Raw genomic sequence first — 16,797 nt, 5'->3', positions numbered from 1 at the left:
CAGACCCTTAGTGTCCTGTGGGAAGCAAGCCCAGACACAGAGCTAGTTTCTTCCCTGACACAGGATAGCACCTGGATCACACAGTACCTGAAGGCAGCTGCAGGGACCTTGGCTCCCAAGGAGCTGTCTCTCTCTCCCCAGTTTCCGTAGATGGCAAAGAATGGATGAGCTCCCCCAGGACCGGCCCAGCCAGAATGGAAGGACTCTGGCCCCAGCACAATGAAGTGGGTCACCCCATAGCCTATACACCTGGAACCCCTTTCCCAGACCTCAGGCAAAAGCCATGTTTCCCATGGGAGGAGGGAAGGGGGGTGCAGGAGAAAGTCTGGAACAAAGATTCAATGGAGAAGGAGAAACCAGGAGGAGCTTTGAGATCAGAATTAAATTCTTTAATACAAAATGTTTTTTTCTTTAAGATATATCTGTATTTCTTCGTTGTTGTTTAAAAATAAATATGTACTACGGAATATCTCGAAAAACTGCACTAGAGACAAAGATGTGATGTTAATATCTTTTTCCCCACAATTATTACGGATAAACAGTAGCACCAATAAATAAATGATAACAAATATTAAAATTAAAAAAGGAGAGAGATTTAGTATGTAGAATTCTCTATTTTTTCTTGTTTTGTTTTTACATATAAAAAACAGAATAGCAATGTCTATTTTATCAGAATCACATATATACATAAACATATATATATATATATATATATATATATACAAACACAAGTTGCCAAATATATATATAGTATGTAGATGTATATTGAAACCTTATTTCAAAGGAATGTGTGGTGGGGAGCCAGGGGAAGGGGGAGGGCAGAGTTGAGTGTTAGCAAAATTAAATATCTGTTCAGGACAAGCTAGTGACTGTCACCGATCAGAGAGAGAGATTGGAAACAGGAGTTTTATACACAAAGACTAGTACAAATAAGAGAGAGCGAGAGAGCAAGAAATACATCTCATAAATAGTTGAAATTAAATATTAACCAAGAATACTGAAAAAAACCCTACTCTTTAATTAAATTAACTGTTTTAATTTCTAATTAAAAAGGGATATTAAATAAGTACCGTATATAAAACACTTCTCTTTTCTCTGCCTCCAGGGTGGGCATGGGGATCCTGCCCTGTCTCTCTAGCCGCGGGAAGGGTTGGGTCGGGTGGGGTAGGGTGGGGTGACGGGACGGAGGTGGGTTAACCACTCACACCCACACAGCCAGGTCTCCTGGAGGGGACAGAACTAGTGGTTTCAATGGTCTGAGGACATCGGGCCCTCCTGGGCTGCCCCCGGGGAGCGAAGCTGGGAGAGGGCCAAGGCAGAGGCCCTTCCCTCGGAGGACCAGCTGTCACCGGGCTGGCCCTTCCTCCACCAACGTCTCTTCTCTTCGCTGAGACATGTCGGTGGCCTCCTGGGCATCTCGGAAGCGGGTGAGAGGAGAAGGCTGCCCAGGCTCCTGAGTCTTCCAGGCAGTGCCCCTGGGGGGGCAAGATGCGCGCGGAGGGGGTTTCCAAAGCACAGCAGTGTCCTGAGTCTCCCCCAAATTCCTGGTCAGAGCCAGTGTCCTCGTCCCCTGTACCTGTCAGCTGTCTTTCTGTCCGTTTGATTCGGGAGAGAGGCTCGGGGCCAGGGTTGGGTTTGTCGGTGTTCCCAAAAGCAGGCCAAGTTTGCCCCCGTGCCCTGGCCTTGCGCATTCCCAGACAGGGGAGGGGACCCTGGCTGCCGTAAGAGGGACAAAAAGACGATGCCAGACTCTCTCCTTCCGTCCTCTTCCCTGTCGGGATCTGGGCGGGGACATTCTCCTCCCAACTCAAGTCCACAGCAGTCAAATACATCCAGTGAAGACACCAATAACATTAGCAATGTTAATTTTTAAAAAAGAATATATATATTTTATATATATATAAAATATATATATTTATTTTTATATATATAATATATATATATATAAATGTATGTATGTGGGTGGGTGTGTCTACAGGAATCCCAGAAATAAAACTCTCTAATCTTCCGGGCTCGGTGATTTAGCAGCAAGAGAAATAAAATGGCGATCCAATTCCAAGAGGAACAGTGCTGGGTCACCCGCCCATGAATGCTTCTGCCGGAGTCTCACGCTCCGGACCCAAAGTGCTCTGCGCACAGCCTCCTCTTCCTTCATGTCAGGTTTCTGGATTCAGGATTGTTCTGTCGATGGTGGTGGTGGTGGTGTGGTGGCGGCGGCTATGGGTCATTCTGTGTCAGTCTTTCCTGGTGAGACATCTGGTTCCCGAAACCCTGAGGGAGGCTCCTTCGTCCAGCCTGGCTCACCGCCTTGGCTTGTCACATCTGCGGGGACAGGGGAGACAAAGGCTGAGGGTCAGGGCCAGGGGAGGGGCTCTGGTGGGGAGGCTGCAGCCCCCCCTTTCTGCAGCCCGAGGCGGTGGAGGACAGAGAAAGCACAGTCCTAGCCTCCGGGAGCCCCCTGCCCAAGGGCCCCACCACCACCACCACCGCCTGAGCAGGAGCTAAGCCTGGGGCTCCCAGGCTGCCCTCTGGACTTTACAGCCCAGCTGCGACCAGACAAAGACAGGATGACATCTCATCACAAGCAACAGATGAACACATCCCCCAGAACGGTCCCTGCCTGACATTTAAGAGCTGACGGGTGAGCAAAGTTGGACCGAGTAAATCAGCAAAGCGTCCCTGCTGGAGATGTTTCAGGGCGGTCCCTATGGGGCTGGTCTGGGGGAGCGCATGGGGGAGAGCAAAGGATGGGCCTGTGCAGGGGCCAAGCAGGCCAGTGAGCTGGGGAAGGGAGGCTCCCAAGGGACGGGGACCCAGCAGGGCTTGGGGCCCCTGGAAAGGTGAGGAGGGACACACCTCCCCTCTCCATCTGTGCCCACTGTCCAGGCCTCCATGGCACCAGACTGCCTTTCCTTTACAATGTGCTATTTAACTTAGGGTGGGGGAAGCGAAGGGGACTCCTAGAACTCTCTTATCATGCGTCAGGCCCAGGGCTGCTCACCTTTTACCTTCCCCATGTGAGGAAGGACCAGAGCAGACCCTCCATTCTGAAAGCCTAGAAACGGGGACCTATGCTTCCAATCTGAGGACAGACATTCCCCCATACAGCCAGATCAGAGGAGGGGTTCGGGTAACTTCATTTGGCCCCCAGGTCACTGCAGACATCCCCCAGTCCACCTCTCCAGAATCATGGAGACTGAGACTAAGATGGTGAGTTCCTTATCTTCTCTGAGGCCCCTGGGAGATGAAGAGACCCCCTCATCCAGCCCTGGGGTGAGGCAGAGCCCCCACCCCAGCCCCCCAGCAGAGTGTACACTTTCGGTCTTCACGTACTGCCAAGATAGACAGAACCCACAGCAACACCCCGCGGCCTGGTCCCCAGCCTCCCCCAACACTCACAAGCCACAGGAACATGGGGGATGGGGGAGACAGCCACATTCGAAGGACCTTGTTAATTAATGAGGCATCTGGACTAGCTGAGGAGGTGGGGGGGTGGCCCTGGCCCTGGCCCTGCCTGGGAATCCCCATAAAAGCCTCTCATCCCATGGTGAAGCTTGTGCTGGCCCAGAGGGCTCCCTGCCTTTGAGCACAGGCCAGACGATCGAAACGCCATCAAAGGCATCAAAAGACTGCCAGCCAGCAGTCATGGGCTCCTGTTCCTGTCCTCATCCCGGAAATCGCTCATGTACTCACTCACCCACCTGACACTTCCTTGACCTACAGTGTGCACAAGGGACAGAGGTACAGACACCCGGCGGGTCACACAGATGAATAAAACCCAGGCGTGAGGGACTCACAATCTAGTATCAGGAGAATGGGCGTGGCTCCTTTCATCCACCCATCCTGAGGACATTTGGAAATAACAGGTGAGCTGTTCTGGGTTGCTGCCATGAAGACCGGAGTGTTATGCTATCAGTTGTGCCCTGACAGTAATCTCCTATCTGCCCTAAACCAACAGCCAGAGCCCATGCCCTCCAGGCCCCTAGTCGGAGGATGCACTCAACCTCTGTCCCCACGGAGATACACTGAGGGGATGAGAAACCCAGCGGTACAGACCTCAGAGGCAGTGCCAAAGCCCCCCAGCTGTCTGCACTTTGTAGAGGCAGCATGCCCCCCATGCCCGGACGGGCCCTCCCTATTAGTAGCAAAGGTAGTCATCACAACATCAGGACCAACAGCCACCATGAGCAGAACCTCAGGACACAACACTCAGCTTGCGTCCACACCACCACAGGAAGCCACACTGGCCTGTCCATTCAGGCAACCAGGGCAAGCTCTGAACGGGCCCTGCCAGGCTGGCCAGCGCCTGCCACCCAGCACAGGGGCCCCCCACGAGCAAAGAAGGCAGCAGTCACCAGGCAGGCAGCTAGAAGCAGAGCAAGCAGCTGGCAACTCTCAAGTGCGCGCTCGCTCACTCTCTCTCTCTCTCTCTCTCTCTCCCCATCTCTGAGCAAAGCCCCTCTCTGACTTGCTCGCCCTCTGGGAACCAACCTGCAAGTACGTTCGTTTAACTCAAGCTGCCTCGCCTTGCAACGCGAGTCTGTGTTTTTGCAGGAACATTTACACGTCTGCGGATCTTGTACAAACAAATGTTTTCTCCGCTCTGAGCAAGGCCCACAGGGACTGCAAAAGGCAAAAGGAAAGACATCTAAGCTAGAGCGTCAGCAGAGAGAGAGAAAAAAAATCCATGCAACACCCCTACTACGTCCGCAGCTGCACCCCCACCCGGCTCGCGGGCCCCCACACCCTTCCACGCCCTGGAAGGCTCCGATGCCACAGCGGAAGACAAGAGAGAGCGGCGGAAAGAGGCAGCAGTAACTAGAAGCCGGCCCGCAGGAAGCGGCGGACGCGGCCGGGCAGAGTGCGAGGAGCGGGCTGGGCTACCCCACGGGCACAAGTGCAAGTCTCAGGCCACGGGGCCCCAACGGCTGCCACCCCTGAGAAAGCACACCTTGACTCTCCACCTGCTGGGGATGCCAATCAGGGCCAACTTCTCCCTGTGTGAGGGCTCACGCCCCAGCCCCTCCACCAAAGGGCTGAGGCAGGGAGTGACGGCAGGCTAGGCCCAGAGGCAGGGTCCATGGGCCAGGCCACTGGTGGCCAGAGGGCCCCCCACCGCCTCAAACCCAGAGGAAGAGGCCACCCTTGGGGAAGGCGTCTGGGAGTGCCATGGGCTGGGCTGGAATACAGGGCTCCCCTCTGGAGGCCCCAAGTCCGCGAGGAGGGGCCGCAGGGGTGTTTGGCCCCATGTCCTCCCTTCAGCCAACAACAAGCTGCCTCCTGTCATCTGCGCCCCTTCCTCATGCCACGTCTGCCCTCCCCGCCCCGCCCCCCCAGCTTCCAGAGAAGTGCGGAAGCCTAGAGCGGTGGAAACCAGTTGGGTGAGCAGGCATCCGTGCCTGGCACCCGTGCCAACATAGGCCCACCACCAGTGCCCAGTGGGTGAGGGAAAAGGCAGTGCCCCAGCCAAGCCAGAGACCCCCTCCCTGAATCCTCCAGGCCCACTCTGCCCACCCTCCCGCCTCCAACCCTGGACCTGTAATGCCACCACCATGTCTACCCCCTCGGTGCCAATTAGTGGAGTGAGAGTGAGAGAGAGACACTGGGAGCCAGGGAAGGGGACAGGGGAGGGGCGGGGGGGCTCTGGGGTCCTGCAGGTGGGAGTTTGACTGGGGGCCGGGGAGGCTCCGGGCGGGGGGCGGAATGAGACGGCAGCGGCACCACGTACGCGCTCCAGGATTTATACCGGGATTTCTTGCGCTTTCTTTTTTGCCCTTTGCCCTTTCCTCGAACTGATTTTCTGGAAAATAAAAAAACAGAGACAGAGAGAGAGAAAGCGAGGGGGAAGGGGAGAGGCAAGGAAGCAGTGAGGGGCGCAGGACACAGGACACTCTCCGAGGCACGCGGGCACACAGGCGGGATGGGAATGGGGCGGCGGGCACTTTGAAGGCGCCTTCTTCTCACTTTAGCCACCCTGGGTGGGGGGCAGTGGCTTCACCCACTTAGGCCACACCCTAGCAAGGCTGTGAGTGGGGATCAGAGGCTGGGTGAAGGACACTGGACCTGCAGGCCTCCACACTCGTGGTGTCTCCCAGTCCCAGGCGGGGGGGCAAAGCGTAGAGGGCCAGCTCTGTGACCGGCAGCCCTGAACAGGTCTGACCCTGAAGATCAGGGGCTCTGGAAGGCAGGCCAGGATTTGGGGTGGAAGTCAGAGACCTGACTGGATGATGGGCAAGGGAGGGCGTGTGCAGGCGTGTGCTCCAGGCACCTTCTGCCTTCACATCCAAGTACAACGGCGAGGGGTCCCTGCAGGGGCCCTGCCTCTGTGAACCCTGGTTGTGGGGGAGCAGCTATCTTGGAGCTGGCACAAAACCAAGGGCGGCACATGAAAGGCACCAGCTAGCCCAGCCATAACCTGGGCCGAGAGGCGGGGCTGGGTGTCCTGGGAGCCCCAGGCAGGCGGCAGGGTGGGGTGGGAGTTAGGGAGGCGTGGGGAGGAGGGGCCTGGGCGGCACTTGGCAGCAGGTTCTCTCCCCAGCCTGTCAAAGCCTGCTACACCATCTCACCAGACTCTCTTCCGAGCCCAGGCGAGCCCCCCACTCTCCCTGTGGGCAAGGCAGGGATTTGGGGAATGGGCAGGTGGGGGGGGGCCAGGCTGAAGCCTGTCTCCCTCAAGGGAACCAGCACTCTCCACACCTGCCCACACCCCCCTACACACCCCTACTGAGAATACCTCTCAGGAGGACAGCCACAGGGGACCACAGGGGAGAAGTGAGGTGGGGAGGGACGGAGGAGAGGGAGAAAATACTGGAAGGAGGAGGGTCTGCACTCACTCACACATTCTCTCTCTCTGCACCTGCTCTCCCCACTCACTGCTCTGCAGCCACAGCAATACTGGAAGCTGGGGGCTTAGGGAAGAGGCAAGGGGTCGAGGCCTCAGGGGCTTCAGTGTCACCAGAGCGTTGAGGGGCAGACGGGATGGTGGGTGGGGGGAGGGGGGAGGTACTCTCTCTCAGTCTCTTCCCCTGCAGGCTCTCTCCGGTGCCAGCTGCTTACCCTGTCCTGAAGGCTCACGGCCCCCAGACCTCTCCCCCACTGCTCTATCCTGACCTGACCCTCCACACTGAGCAACTGGAAGCCTCAGAAGATGGCCAACATTCACCTCTTTCTCCCTGGCCAAGGGGGCTGAGCGGCTCAGGCCTGTCTCACTGCCACAGGAGGGCACGCATCAAGAAAACACCCCAGCTGGCCCCCCAGTCCAACTGCACCACCACTGCAGCCACTGAAAGAGGCCACTTCCTCTAACACACAAAAGCTGGCCTCTCTGCCACCCACTCCCTCTCCCTGCCATGGGTGATGGGAGGCTAGAGCAGGCCCGGGAGCCAGCGTCCACGCTGGCCCCACACGCACCAAGACCGCATATCCCAGCCAGGAATGGCCCGGAGACGCATCATCTCTTCCAAAGGAAGCTCCAGGCACCAGGCTGGGTTTTGTCAGTCATTCTAGAGCTGTCATCCTAGGGCTTGCTCTATCCCGCTGCTACCACCACGAGTCCCCATGAAACCAACTCTCAGACCCAGGTGACCCCCCCATCAGACCCCTACCCCCTGAGAGAGGAAGCCAAGAGCCCCAAACCAAGACAACTAGTCAAGGAGAGGGAGAAGGGCGAAAATTGTGGCCACTTACTTTTCTTGCCTTGCTTTATCTTTCTTTGGTCTGCAGTGGGTAGAGAAAGAGAAAAGAACAAAATAGGAGTTCAGATGGTGATGGTAACAATCAGTACAGTTTTAATCTCTTGACATATAACAACTCATTTAATCCTTATAACAATGCTAGGCAGTATGTAATACTATTATTGTGCCCATTTCACAGATGTGGAAACTGAGGCACATTAAAATAAAACCAAAATGCCCACAGTTATACAGCTGGAGAGTGAAAATGGGCTAACATGCTTAACTCCGGAACACGCTTAACTCTGGCCCAGAGCAAGGCCCCTGCAGCTGTTTACTGAATGAGTAACTCCAAGACTCTATCCTCACCTGCATTCACATTTGTTATGCTGTAGGAAGCTCATCTCTCCTATGTGCTGGCCTTGGTGAGGTTTGATCCGCATAATCTGAAGGGAAAGGAAGCAGATCACAGAAGTTAGTGACCCAGCCAGCCATACCCAGGTGGGAAACCCCATGGCTCTTGCCACTTAGCCCCCAGGGGTTCTACAGAGCAGGAAAAGGTGGTGGAAGTATAGGGGGACCAAGGGCTCTATCAGAAAGAGCCTCAGGCCCACCCCAACTCCCCCCACCCTGCTGACCTCAAGGAGCCCCTGCTTCTCTTGAGGGCAGACATGTCTGCAGGGTTGGCCAGGCTGGGAATTCAGGTCCTGGGTTCTTGCCTCTCCCCATCCCGCCCCTCCTGTTATCCCCTCCAGGCCTCACCGTACCCCCAGGAGCCACCCAAGAGCCACCCACTCCTCCCTGGGGTCTCAGAGTCCCCTCCAGCCCTGTCCAGGCTGAGACACGCCCCGTCACCAGGAAGCACCAAAGGACTGGCTTTTTAAACTCCCCACAGACCAGACTCATCCAGCTCCCCAAACAGAGCCCCCAAGGAGGTAGGGCTGTCTTCCTCCAAGAGAGGAAGGGAGGGGCTCCTGTCACAGGTGTCAGCCCCCTCCTGAGCCCAGGGGTCAGAGGTCAGGAAGGAGGAGGAGATGATCAGGGGTTGCTGGAAAGCTGGGCTCAGAAACGCAAGCATCTTTTTCTCCAAAGAGGGTCAGACGCCTGCATCTCCCCTTGACTGATTCCGCGGCAGGAGCTGGGCAAGGCAAGCCTAGCTCCTCCCTTTAAGAGCTGCCCAGAAAAGGGCCAGGGAACACCTGTGGCCAAAGCGTAAGGGGCCCCCCACCACCCCCACCCCGGCTCCCTGCCAGTGCCCACCTGCATAGTGATGTTGAACTCCTCAGTGGGCACACACTCCAGACTTTCATCATTACAGCAGCCCCCGCACCGCATCAGGGGCACGCAGGAAGGTTTGAAGATGAACTCGATCTCATCTGGGTACTCCTGGAAGATGTCCACCAGGGTCTCAATGGGACGGCAGTAGCTGCGCTGGTAGACATCCATGAACTTCACCACTGCGTGGAAAGGGGGTGACACATGAGCCCAGCAGGCCACAGAAGAGATGGCCGGCCCCTCTCTCCACCCAGCTCTGCAAGGCCTCTCCTTTCTGTGAGAGGTAACCGCCATGGGAAAGGCCTTCCAAACATCTAACTTAAGTGTCTCGGGCCGTGGTTGAAGTCCTTCCCTAGCTTTCCACCACCAACACTGATGAAGACCTGTGTTTATTCTAAAGATTACATGGTGTTGTCAGGTCCCAAGGGAGTCAACCTGCCATACTAGGTCCCCTTGCTTCACACCATGACAGCCAAGCCTATCCCTAGGTCAACTGTGAGGTCAGAGGGCAGTCTGAGTATGCCGGGGGTCTCTAAGCTTCCCATGAAAGGAGGAACGGCCAGCTTGGCAAACCAGCTCTCCATTTCCCTCCCACCTCCCCACAGCAACCGCTGCACCATTAGCTGACAGCCACTTAAAGAGCACTTCTTCTGTGCTCTGGCGCGGTGTACAGGAGTCCATGATGTTACCCCAGGCAATTCTCCCCCCATGGTATTGCAAAGTTCTGGTAGGACCCACCCTCCCCCTGGCTTTACAAATGGGGAGCTAGAGGCTTAGAGAGGCTGAGTAACTGGCTCGAAGGCCACATTGCCATTAAGTCACACAGTTAAAGTTGGCTCTGAATATCAAAGCCTCCCCAAGCCAATGTCCTGTGAAACAGAAGGGGAGCCTTGGGGGGCACTTTGCCACCTGCCAGACCCCCTCCCCAGATACGGGCTGAGGAGGCAGAGGGCATCGGCCCAGGGGCTGGGTCCGCCTGGAATCAGCAGGTGGCCGTGGGCGGGCACACTGCGCTGGCCCTGCCAGCCACCGATAACCCCACCCAGGAGGGCAAACTGCTTGCATCATGGAAAAAACGGTGCTGCCACTGCAGTCACAGAGCGCTTCTAGAAGCTCATCTGGAGGGAGACCAGGGCAAAGACAACTTCCCAGGCTGGCCGTGGAGCCTGGGTGCACCGGAGCATGAAGGGGTGATTCTGGGCCACAGGGGCGGGGCCCTTGAGAACACATGAAGTCAGGACTCCGAGTGGCTGCTTCAAATTGCGGCCTGGCCTGCTGCTCCCGATCACCCCTCCATCACCACCACCACGGAGCAATCCTGTCCCTGAAATGAATTTCCCCGATACAGAAAGGCAGAAGCAGCACCCAGTTAGCGAGGAAGCCTGGGCCCTGGCCAGGACTTGGTGTGACCTTGGGCCAGTTCCTCCCTCTCTGGGCCTGAGGCTCTGCACATCTGTGTAAGTGGGTTGGGCTGATCGCTAAAGACACCAAAATAAGAGGCTGAACTAGAGGGTTTTGCCTTCTAACTCCAGCCCCAAGAACAAGCGCCCTTTTCTCAGCCCAGGAGACACAAGGTTGGAACCCCACCATGGCATCTGAAGTGCATACCCCTAGCTGCCTCCCCGTCAGAGGCCATAGCTAAGTCTCCTCTCACTCCCTTCACCAGAGGGGTGAAGGAAGATGAGCCTCGGGGTGGTGGGGGTATACAGTGGATTAAGAATAATGTGAGGAGCTGAGGGGAAGAGGGGGAGGCTACAAGTGTGAAAACAGGAAAGAGAACAAAAGAGGCTCCCAGACCAGTCTGAGGTTTCTGCTTTCCCCATCCAGACAATGGGTACAGAACTCTCCACTGCTAAAAGGGTTAGGATCAAGTGTCATCAAAAAGAGTATAAACCAGAGCAGGGACCTGAAGAAGTCCTTTTCTAAGCCAAGTCTATATTGAAGAAGATGACTAATCAAGAATTCTTGACCTGACACTTCACCCTGGTTGGGAACAGAGGTGGCCAAGACTTTGGGGCCACAAGGACAGGACAGCAGAATGATCTGGCCTGGGTCACAGCAGTTGGTAGCTGAGGATAAAAAGATCCAAGGCGGGAATTTCTTGGAAAAGCTCCCTGGGATCCCTGAGACCGCCCCATGAGGTGGAGTGGGAAACCTCACCGCACCCATCACACCCCAGCCACTGTCTCCAAGGAAAGCTGTCCTGCTTTTTTCTCAGACGTGGGCACACATACACTCCAACTTCAGGCTCATGGCTTTCCTTATTGCTCGAAGACAACCTTTTCCCCAGCAGACAAAGACCATTTGTCTCGCCTTTCCCAGACCACAGAGAGAGACCACTGGAAGCTGAGGGGGCTGGGTGCACCCTGGGAGGGGGGACTGTCAGTGGCACAGCAGGGAAGCCAGGTCCTGGGTCCAGGAAAGGACCCCCTCCCCTCCAGGTGAGGAAGGAGGCAAAACCAGCCAGGCATCACCAAGGGCCTGAGGAGTGTAAACACTGGCCCTGGCCACCACCTGGGCCACCTGATTCAGGAAACTCTCCTGGAGGAAGACCCCAGGGCCTTTCCTTCTCAGAGGCGGAGCACGGGAGTAGAGGCTACATTCGGTACTGGGGAGAGCCAAGGCGTCCCTGGAGAAATGAGAGGATCCGTACTCCAAACCGCAGCAAACAAAAGGCAGGCAGGCAGACTCGGGCTGGGCAGAGGGGCGGGGCTCCTGGGAGCTACAGCCAGCCCTCTGCTGGACCGAGAGGGAAGTTCACAAGCACCCAAACCTGCTCCTCAGGAGGGCATGGGGAGGCTGTCGGGCTTTCTCTCTCTACCCCCAGAGGAATGCACACCGGCAGGGCGGGGGTTCCACGAGGCTGGACTCTCGGCACCTCCAGCACAGCCAGCAATCAAGACAGCAAGGGTCACAGCCCCCACCACACAGATCCCACAGGTGGGACCTGACCCGGTTGGAAGGGACATGGACTATTCATCCTCCCCTGGGAGCGGGGGTTGGGGGGGGGACAAGGGACACCACCCTTGACACCTGGGATCCTTGGATACTATTTATCTTCCTGGCTGTGCTCATGGCTCCCTCTCCAAATAAAATTTTACTGGAAAGAGCAGAAGAAAAAGACCATGAGTTCTATTTCTAGCAGCAGTCTGAGTAGGTCCGAGTCCCCCGGAACTGAAGGGTTAACCTCTTGGCACTCACCCTTTTCCTTTCTAGATCCCCTTTCTAGATCCTTTCTAGATCACCGGCCCCAGTTTCCTATGCCCCTTTACCCGCAAAACCCAGCCCCAACAGACCTTCCCACCCATCCCCTGGGGGATCAGGGAACCCCATCCATGTGCAGGGGTGAGGGCCGGGGTGGGGGGCCACTTACCTTCGTGGGGTTTCTGCCCTCCTTCTGCCATGGGTGCAGCCTGGGACCACTGAGGACAAAACAAAGAGCGAAGAATGGGCAAGGGCAGGAGCAAGGATGCACAGGCCCAGCCAACCCGCCCCTGCTCCCTCCTCGAGCCCCTCCCAGCCTGCAGCCTCTGGCTTCTCCAGGCTTCTGCACCGAGCAGGGCACCTCCAGGGGCTCCCTACAGCACAAAGCACCCCCTCTCCGAGCTGCTCCAATTCTGAAGTCAGGGAAGATAATGACTGACCAGATAGTGGGGGTGAGGGGGGCTCAGAACACAGGAGGAAAACACCAGAAAGCATGCTGTTCAGGTCCCCGCCCCTCCCCCACATTTCCCTTTGCCAGCTCTCACCGGCCCCTTGCTGAGCTAGGACAAGTAAAGTCTCTCAGCCCCCCTGATTCCCTGGTCCAAAGCCATGGGCAAGTATTAAGGTCAAATAGGAGGACAAATGTGGACTGGGGCAGGAAGGAAGGACTGGGGGTGAGAAAAACAACATGGTGACCTTCTCCTGCTGACATGACAAATACCAGGGTGAGCTGGTGCTGGGGGGTGGGGGGGTAGTGCAGAGGACCGAAGGGCACCAAGCACCCTCCCCCATCCAAACGCTTCTGTTCTCAGGAATACTTAGTAAAGCCACAGGTTGCCTACAGAGTAAAACCTGGGAGGAAACCCTGGGGGAGGGGAGGGCCCCATTTTTCCCTGTGAACCAGTCTCCCCAGAACCTGAATGTATCTCCAAAGCCCCGAGGCTCGCACTCCCATCTCGTTCTCTGGCTTCTCCCTCCCAGACTGAGAGCGTCTGGAGACCCTCTCACCTGCTGGGCACCTTCCTCAAAGGCAACCAGGGAAGCCTTTAATGCCTTAACACTGCCCGGCCCCTAGGGGGCCCCCTACACTCCCTAAGCCTGAGGCTTCTGGTTGCTCCCCACCCCCACTAGATCATTCCTTCCCTCCCCAGAAACTGTGAAGGTCAACTAGTCCAACCATGTGGACCTGACAGCACCCGGCAGGCTAAGGCTTCTCCCAGCCCTTCCAGAGAGTCTCCAGTCGTGGCCACCTGCCCACCCCACCTGCCCCTCTTTGGGGCAGATCCAGAGCAGCAGAGCAGCACTCTAGCGCACAGAACTGCAGACTCTGCAGAGAGAGAGTCTGCCTGCCTGTCTCTCTCCCCACACCCCGCTGCAATACACCCCAGACCCCCAGCCTTGCCTCCAGGGCCAAGGTCAGATAACAGTTTCCAGGATCCCAGCTGAACAGCCTGCCACTGCAGCTCCCTCAGGGACCCCCATGCCCCAGGGGTCTCTGCCTGAGCCCCTTACCCATTTCCATGGCACCCCTGTTTCCCTCTGCCAACATTCTGCCTATCCCCTTCACTCCTCCTGGGCCCCAAAGAGCAAAGGGGTCAGAAACTTCATACCCCCTCCAAGGCTAGGGGGCACTGGGAGGGGCATTTCTGGGCGGGGAGGGGCCAGGTGCCCTTCTCTGGGGGCCTCTGAAGGTCACACTGTGGCCAGGCGGCCTCTCCTCCCCCTCCCCCCCCTTGGAGGCCTGGAGCCAAGGCCTTTGTGCCAGGGTCTGAGGAACTCCTGGTGGCAGCAAGGACCCCAGCCCGTTTCCTTCCTTCTGCCTCTCTCCAAGGGCGCTCTGAGCAGAAAAGGACCCCTCAGGTGGTTTGGGAAAGCAAGCTGGGTGGGCAAGTTTAGAGTGCCCAAAAACCACCTGCTCCTACTCCAACGCCCATTTCACCAGAACAAAGTGTGTTTGCAAGGCTGGCAGGAGCTCCCTCCAAAGGTTCAAGGAGGGCTAGTCCCACACTGCCCATGTCACAGCAAATTTCAAACCATTTTCCCAAAAAGTGCAAAGTGGAATAAGGACACCCTTTAAACCCTCCCTGCGGTCGCCCCCCAAAAAGCTAAAGCACAGCTCACTGGAAAGTATGGGGGAGGGGAGGGAAGCAGACTGTCACCGAGTCGGGACTTTAGGTAGAGTCTCGACAAAGCACCGACAAAGCACCGGGCTGGGCCCGGGTAGCCCGACTCCTGACAGTGATCTTTCTTTCCCCGGAGTCTGGGGCCGGAGAGAGGATACGTGGGTCTTCTCAGCAGAGGGGAGTTAAAAATAAAGGGGTGGCAGGGGCTTCTATTCGAGCAGGAAAGGAAACGGGGAAGGGGCGTGAGGAAATGCCTCGTAGGAGCGGTTTAAGGGCTGGGGACAGCGGGAAGGAACAGGGGTGGTTCTCCGGGTACTCGGCATGAGGCTACCTCGAGAGGTCACCTTCCCGCGGAGGGCCGGCGGGGGGAGGGGCGCGGCTCGCCGCCCCGGGTTCCCCGCTCGGGCCGCCGCGGCTCCGGGAACACGCGGCCGGCCAGGCCCGGGCTGATGTAATCGGCTCCGCGCCGCGCGCGCCCGGCCGGGCGGGGGAGGGCGGGCACCGAGCGGGACGCGAGCTGGGACGGGCGGGGGTTGGTGCGGCGCAGGTGGCCCGGCGGAGAGGGGGGGCTCCCAAGCAGCAATCTACCCCAAAACTTTTCCCCAACTCGCGGCGAGGGCCGCAGAGATCGAGCGGCAGTGACAGCAAGCCCCATCTCTCCCCTGCCCCCTGCCCCCTCCACGCTCTCTGCCCTCCCCCGGTCCAAGGTCCGAGCACCCCCACCCCCGCCCGCCAGGGCTCCGGCTCCCGCCCCAGCTGCCCGGACTTCCAGTTAGTCGGGGACCAGCGGCCGGGAGCAAACTTCAGCCGCCCGCGGCAGCGCAAGCCCAGCCCCCTCAGCCGCCTCCTCCGGCTCCCGCCCTCCGCTGGTCGGCCCAGATCGTACGTGCGGTGACTCTGGTGGGTGGGCAGGGCCCGCGTGGGCGGTGAGACTCTATCCCGGTGCCCTCCCACCTAGCGCGCGCCCCCTCCCCCTACACCTACGAAGATAGAGGGGAAGCCGCGCGCCCGGTGCCCAAGGACCCGCGTGGGGCACGGAGTCCCCCACGCGCGCGCTCGCACGCACGTCCCCAGCCCTTACCTTGGCATGGTGAAGGTAGAGCAGCAAGGCAAGGCTCCAATGCACCCAAGAGAGCAAAAAGTTCATGGTTTCGGAGGCCCGGCCGGGGCCGGCGCGGCTCGCGCTCCCTCTCCGGCTCGGGCTGCGGGGCGGCCCGCTCTCCTCGGCGCCCAGGCGGGCTCCTCTTCCTCCCGGAGCCGAGGCCCGGGCGGGGGCCTGGGGCGCGCGCGCGGCTGGAGCACTGTCTGTGCACACAGTCGCCTCACCCGTCCATGAGCCCGGCTTCCGAGAGCCGAGTCGCCACCGCGGCCCCTTCTCCTCTTCCTTCTCTTCTTCCTCCTCCCCCTCCTCCGACTGCGGCTCCTCTCGGCCCGAGCGAGCACTTCTCCCGGTGCCGCTCGGCTCGGCTGCCCCGGCGCGGACCACGGCTCCTCCGGAACGAGAACAGCCCAGAAGTTGGACGAAAAGTTTCAGGGCAACGTCGCGAGCCCCGACCCCCTCCACCCCGCCTCCGGGCGCGGGCTCCGGCTCCTGCCTGCGGCTCGCCGCCGCGTCCACCGTCGGCCGCCGGCCGGGGAGGAGGTGGGCGCTGGGGCAGGGGGCGGTGTCTGTCTGTCTGTCCGTCAGCGCTGCTGGTCCGACGCGGGATCCCGAGGGGGAGGGCTCACGCTGCGCTCTGGCGGTCACCCCCCAAAAACAGGTCACTCACTTTGCCCCTGTCCCTCTCGTGTCTCGCTCGCCAGCGCGCGCTCTCTGACTCGGTCTCTCTCTTTTCCTTCACTTCTCTTTGGAGCTCTTGCTACCCTCTTTCTTCTCTGCTCGTTTCCAGAATCCGAAGTGATTTTGGGGGGGAGTAAAAGAGCAATCTCCCCAACGGTCGGCCCGATTTAGCGGGGAATGGAAAGCAAAAATAAATTAAAACAGGAAAGAATACGGTTTAAAAAAAAATGTTTCAGAAAAAAGGAGGAGAGTAAACCCTGGATAAATGAATATCAAATTCCAGTGCGGAGACCGCTGGCCGGTGACCCCGCCGGTCCGTCCGCCTCTTCGATGCGTCTCCCGACCGAGCGCCGCAGCCGCCGGCTCCACTCGCCCCCCCAACGCCGCGGCCTCGTCGCAGCCCGGCTGCCCCAAGCCTCTGCGCTCCTCACCGCTACGAGCCGACTAAAAAGATGGCCTGGCCCCGCCCCGACACGCCCAGGGGGCGGGGCCAGGCCCAGCCTCAGCTCCTGGGTCCGTCCCCTCCGCGCCTCTGGCCACTGCCTTCCCCTGGGGACACCGACCGAAGCCCGGGCCCCCACCCACCCCAGCGAAGGGAATGCTCGACCCCCACCAAGGCGCACAGCCTGAACATTACCTATCGGCCCCCCTTTGCCGGGAGACACACACGCCCGCGCGGTATTTGCGGGGAGGGTACAGGAAAGTGAGGTTATGTGCGGTCAGGGCTCCAGAGCTATTCCCTCCT

At 58.4% G+C, this 16,797-nt stretch overlaps 1 protein-coding gene across 1 annotated transcript; it reads right to left on the bottom strand.

The window, feature by feature from the left end:
* Positions 1-367: 367 nt before the first annotated feature.
* Positions 368-16,479, bottom strand: VEGFA (vascular endothelial growth factor A). The gene is given in 9 exon segments (XM_081517986.1): positions 368-2,322; positions 4,492-4,623; positions 5,671-5,721; positions 5,723-5,800; positions 7,687-7,716; positions 8,040-8,116; positions 8,931-9,127; positions 12,319-12,367; positions 15,354-16,479. Coding segments are annotated over 9 exon segments (702 nt in total). The 5' UTR covers positions 15,420-16,479; the 3' UTR covers positions 368-2,300.
* Between the last annotated feature and the right edge of the window lie 318 nt (positions 16,480-16,797).

The sequence above is a fragment of the Giraffa tippelskirchi genome, chromosome 8 (genome assembly GCF_054371585.1).
Source record: "Giraffa tippelskirchi isolate mGirTip1 chromosome 8, T2T-mGirTip1v1.2.pri, whole genome shotgun sequence".
NCBI classification, from domain to species: domain Eukaryota; kingdom Metazoa; phylum Chordata; class Mammalia; order Artiodactyla; family Giraffidae; genus Giraffa; species Giraffa tippelskirchi.
The sequence above is the reverse complement of the archived record's forward strand: the minus strand, read 5'-3'. Positions and strand labels throughout refer to the sequence as shown.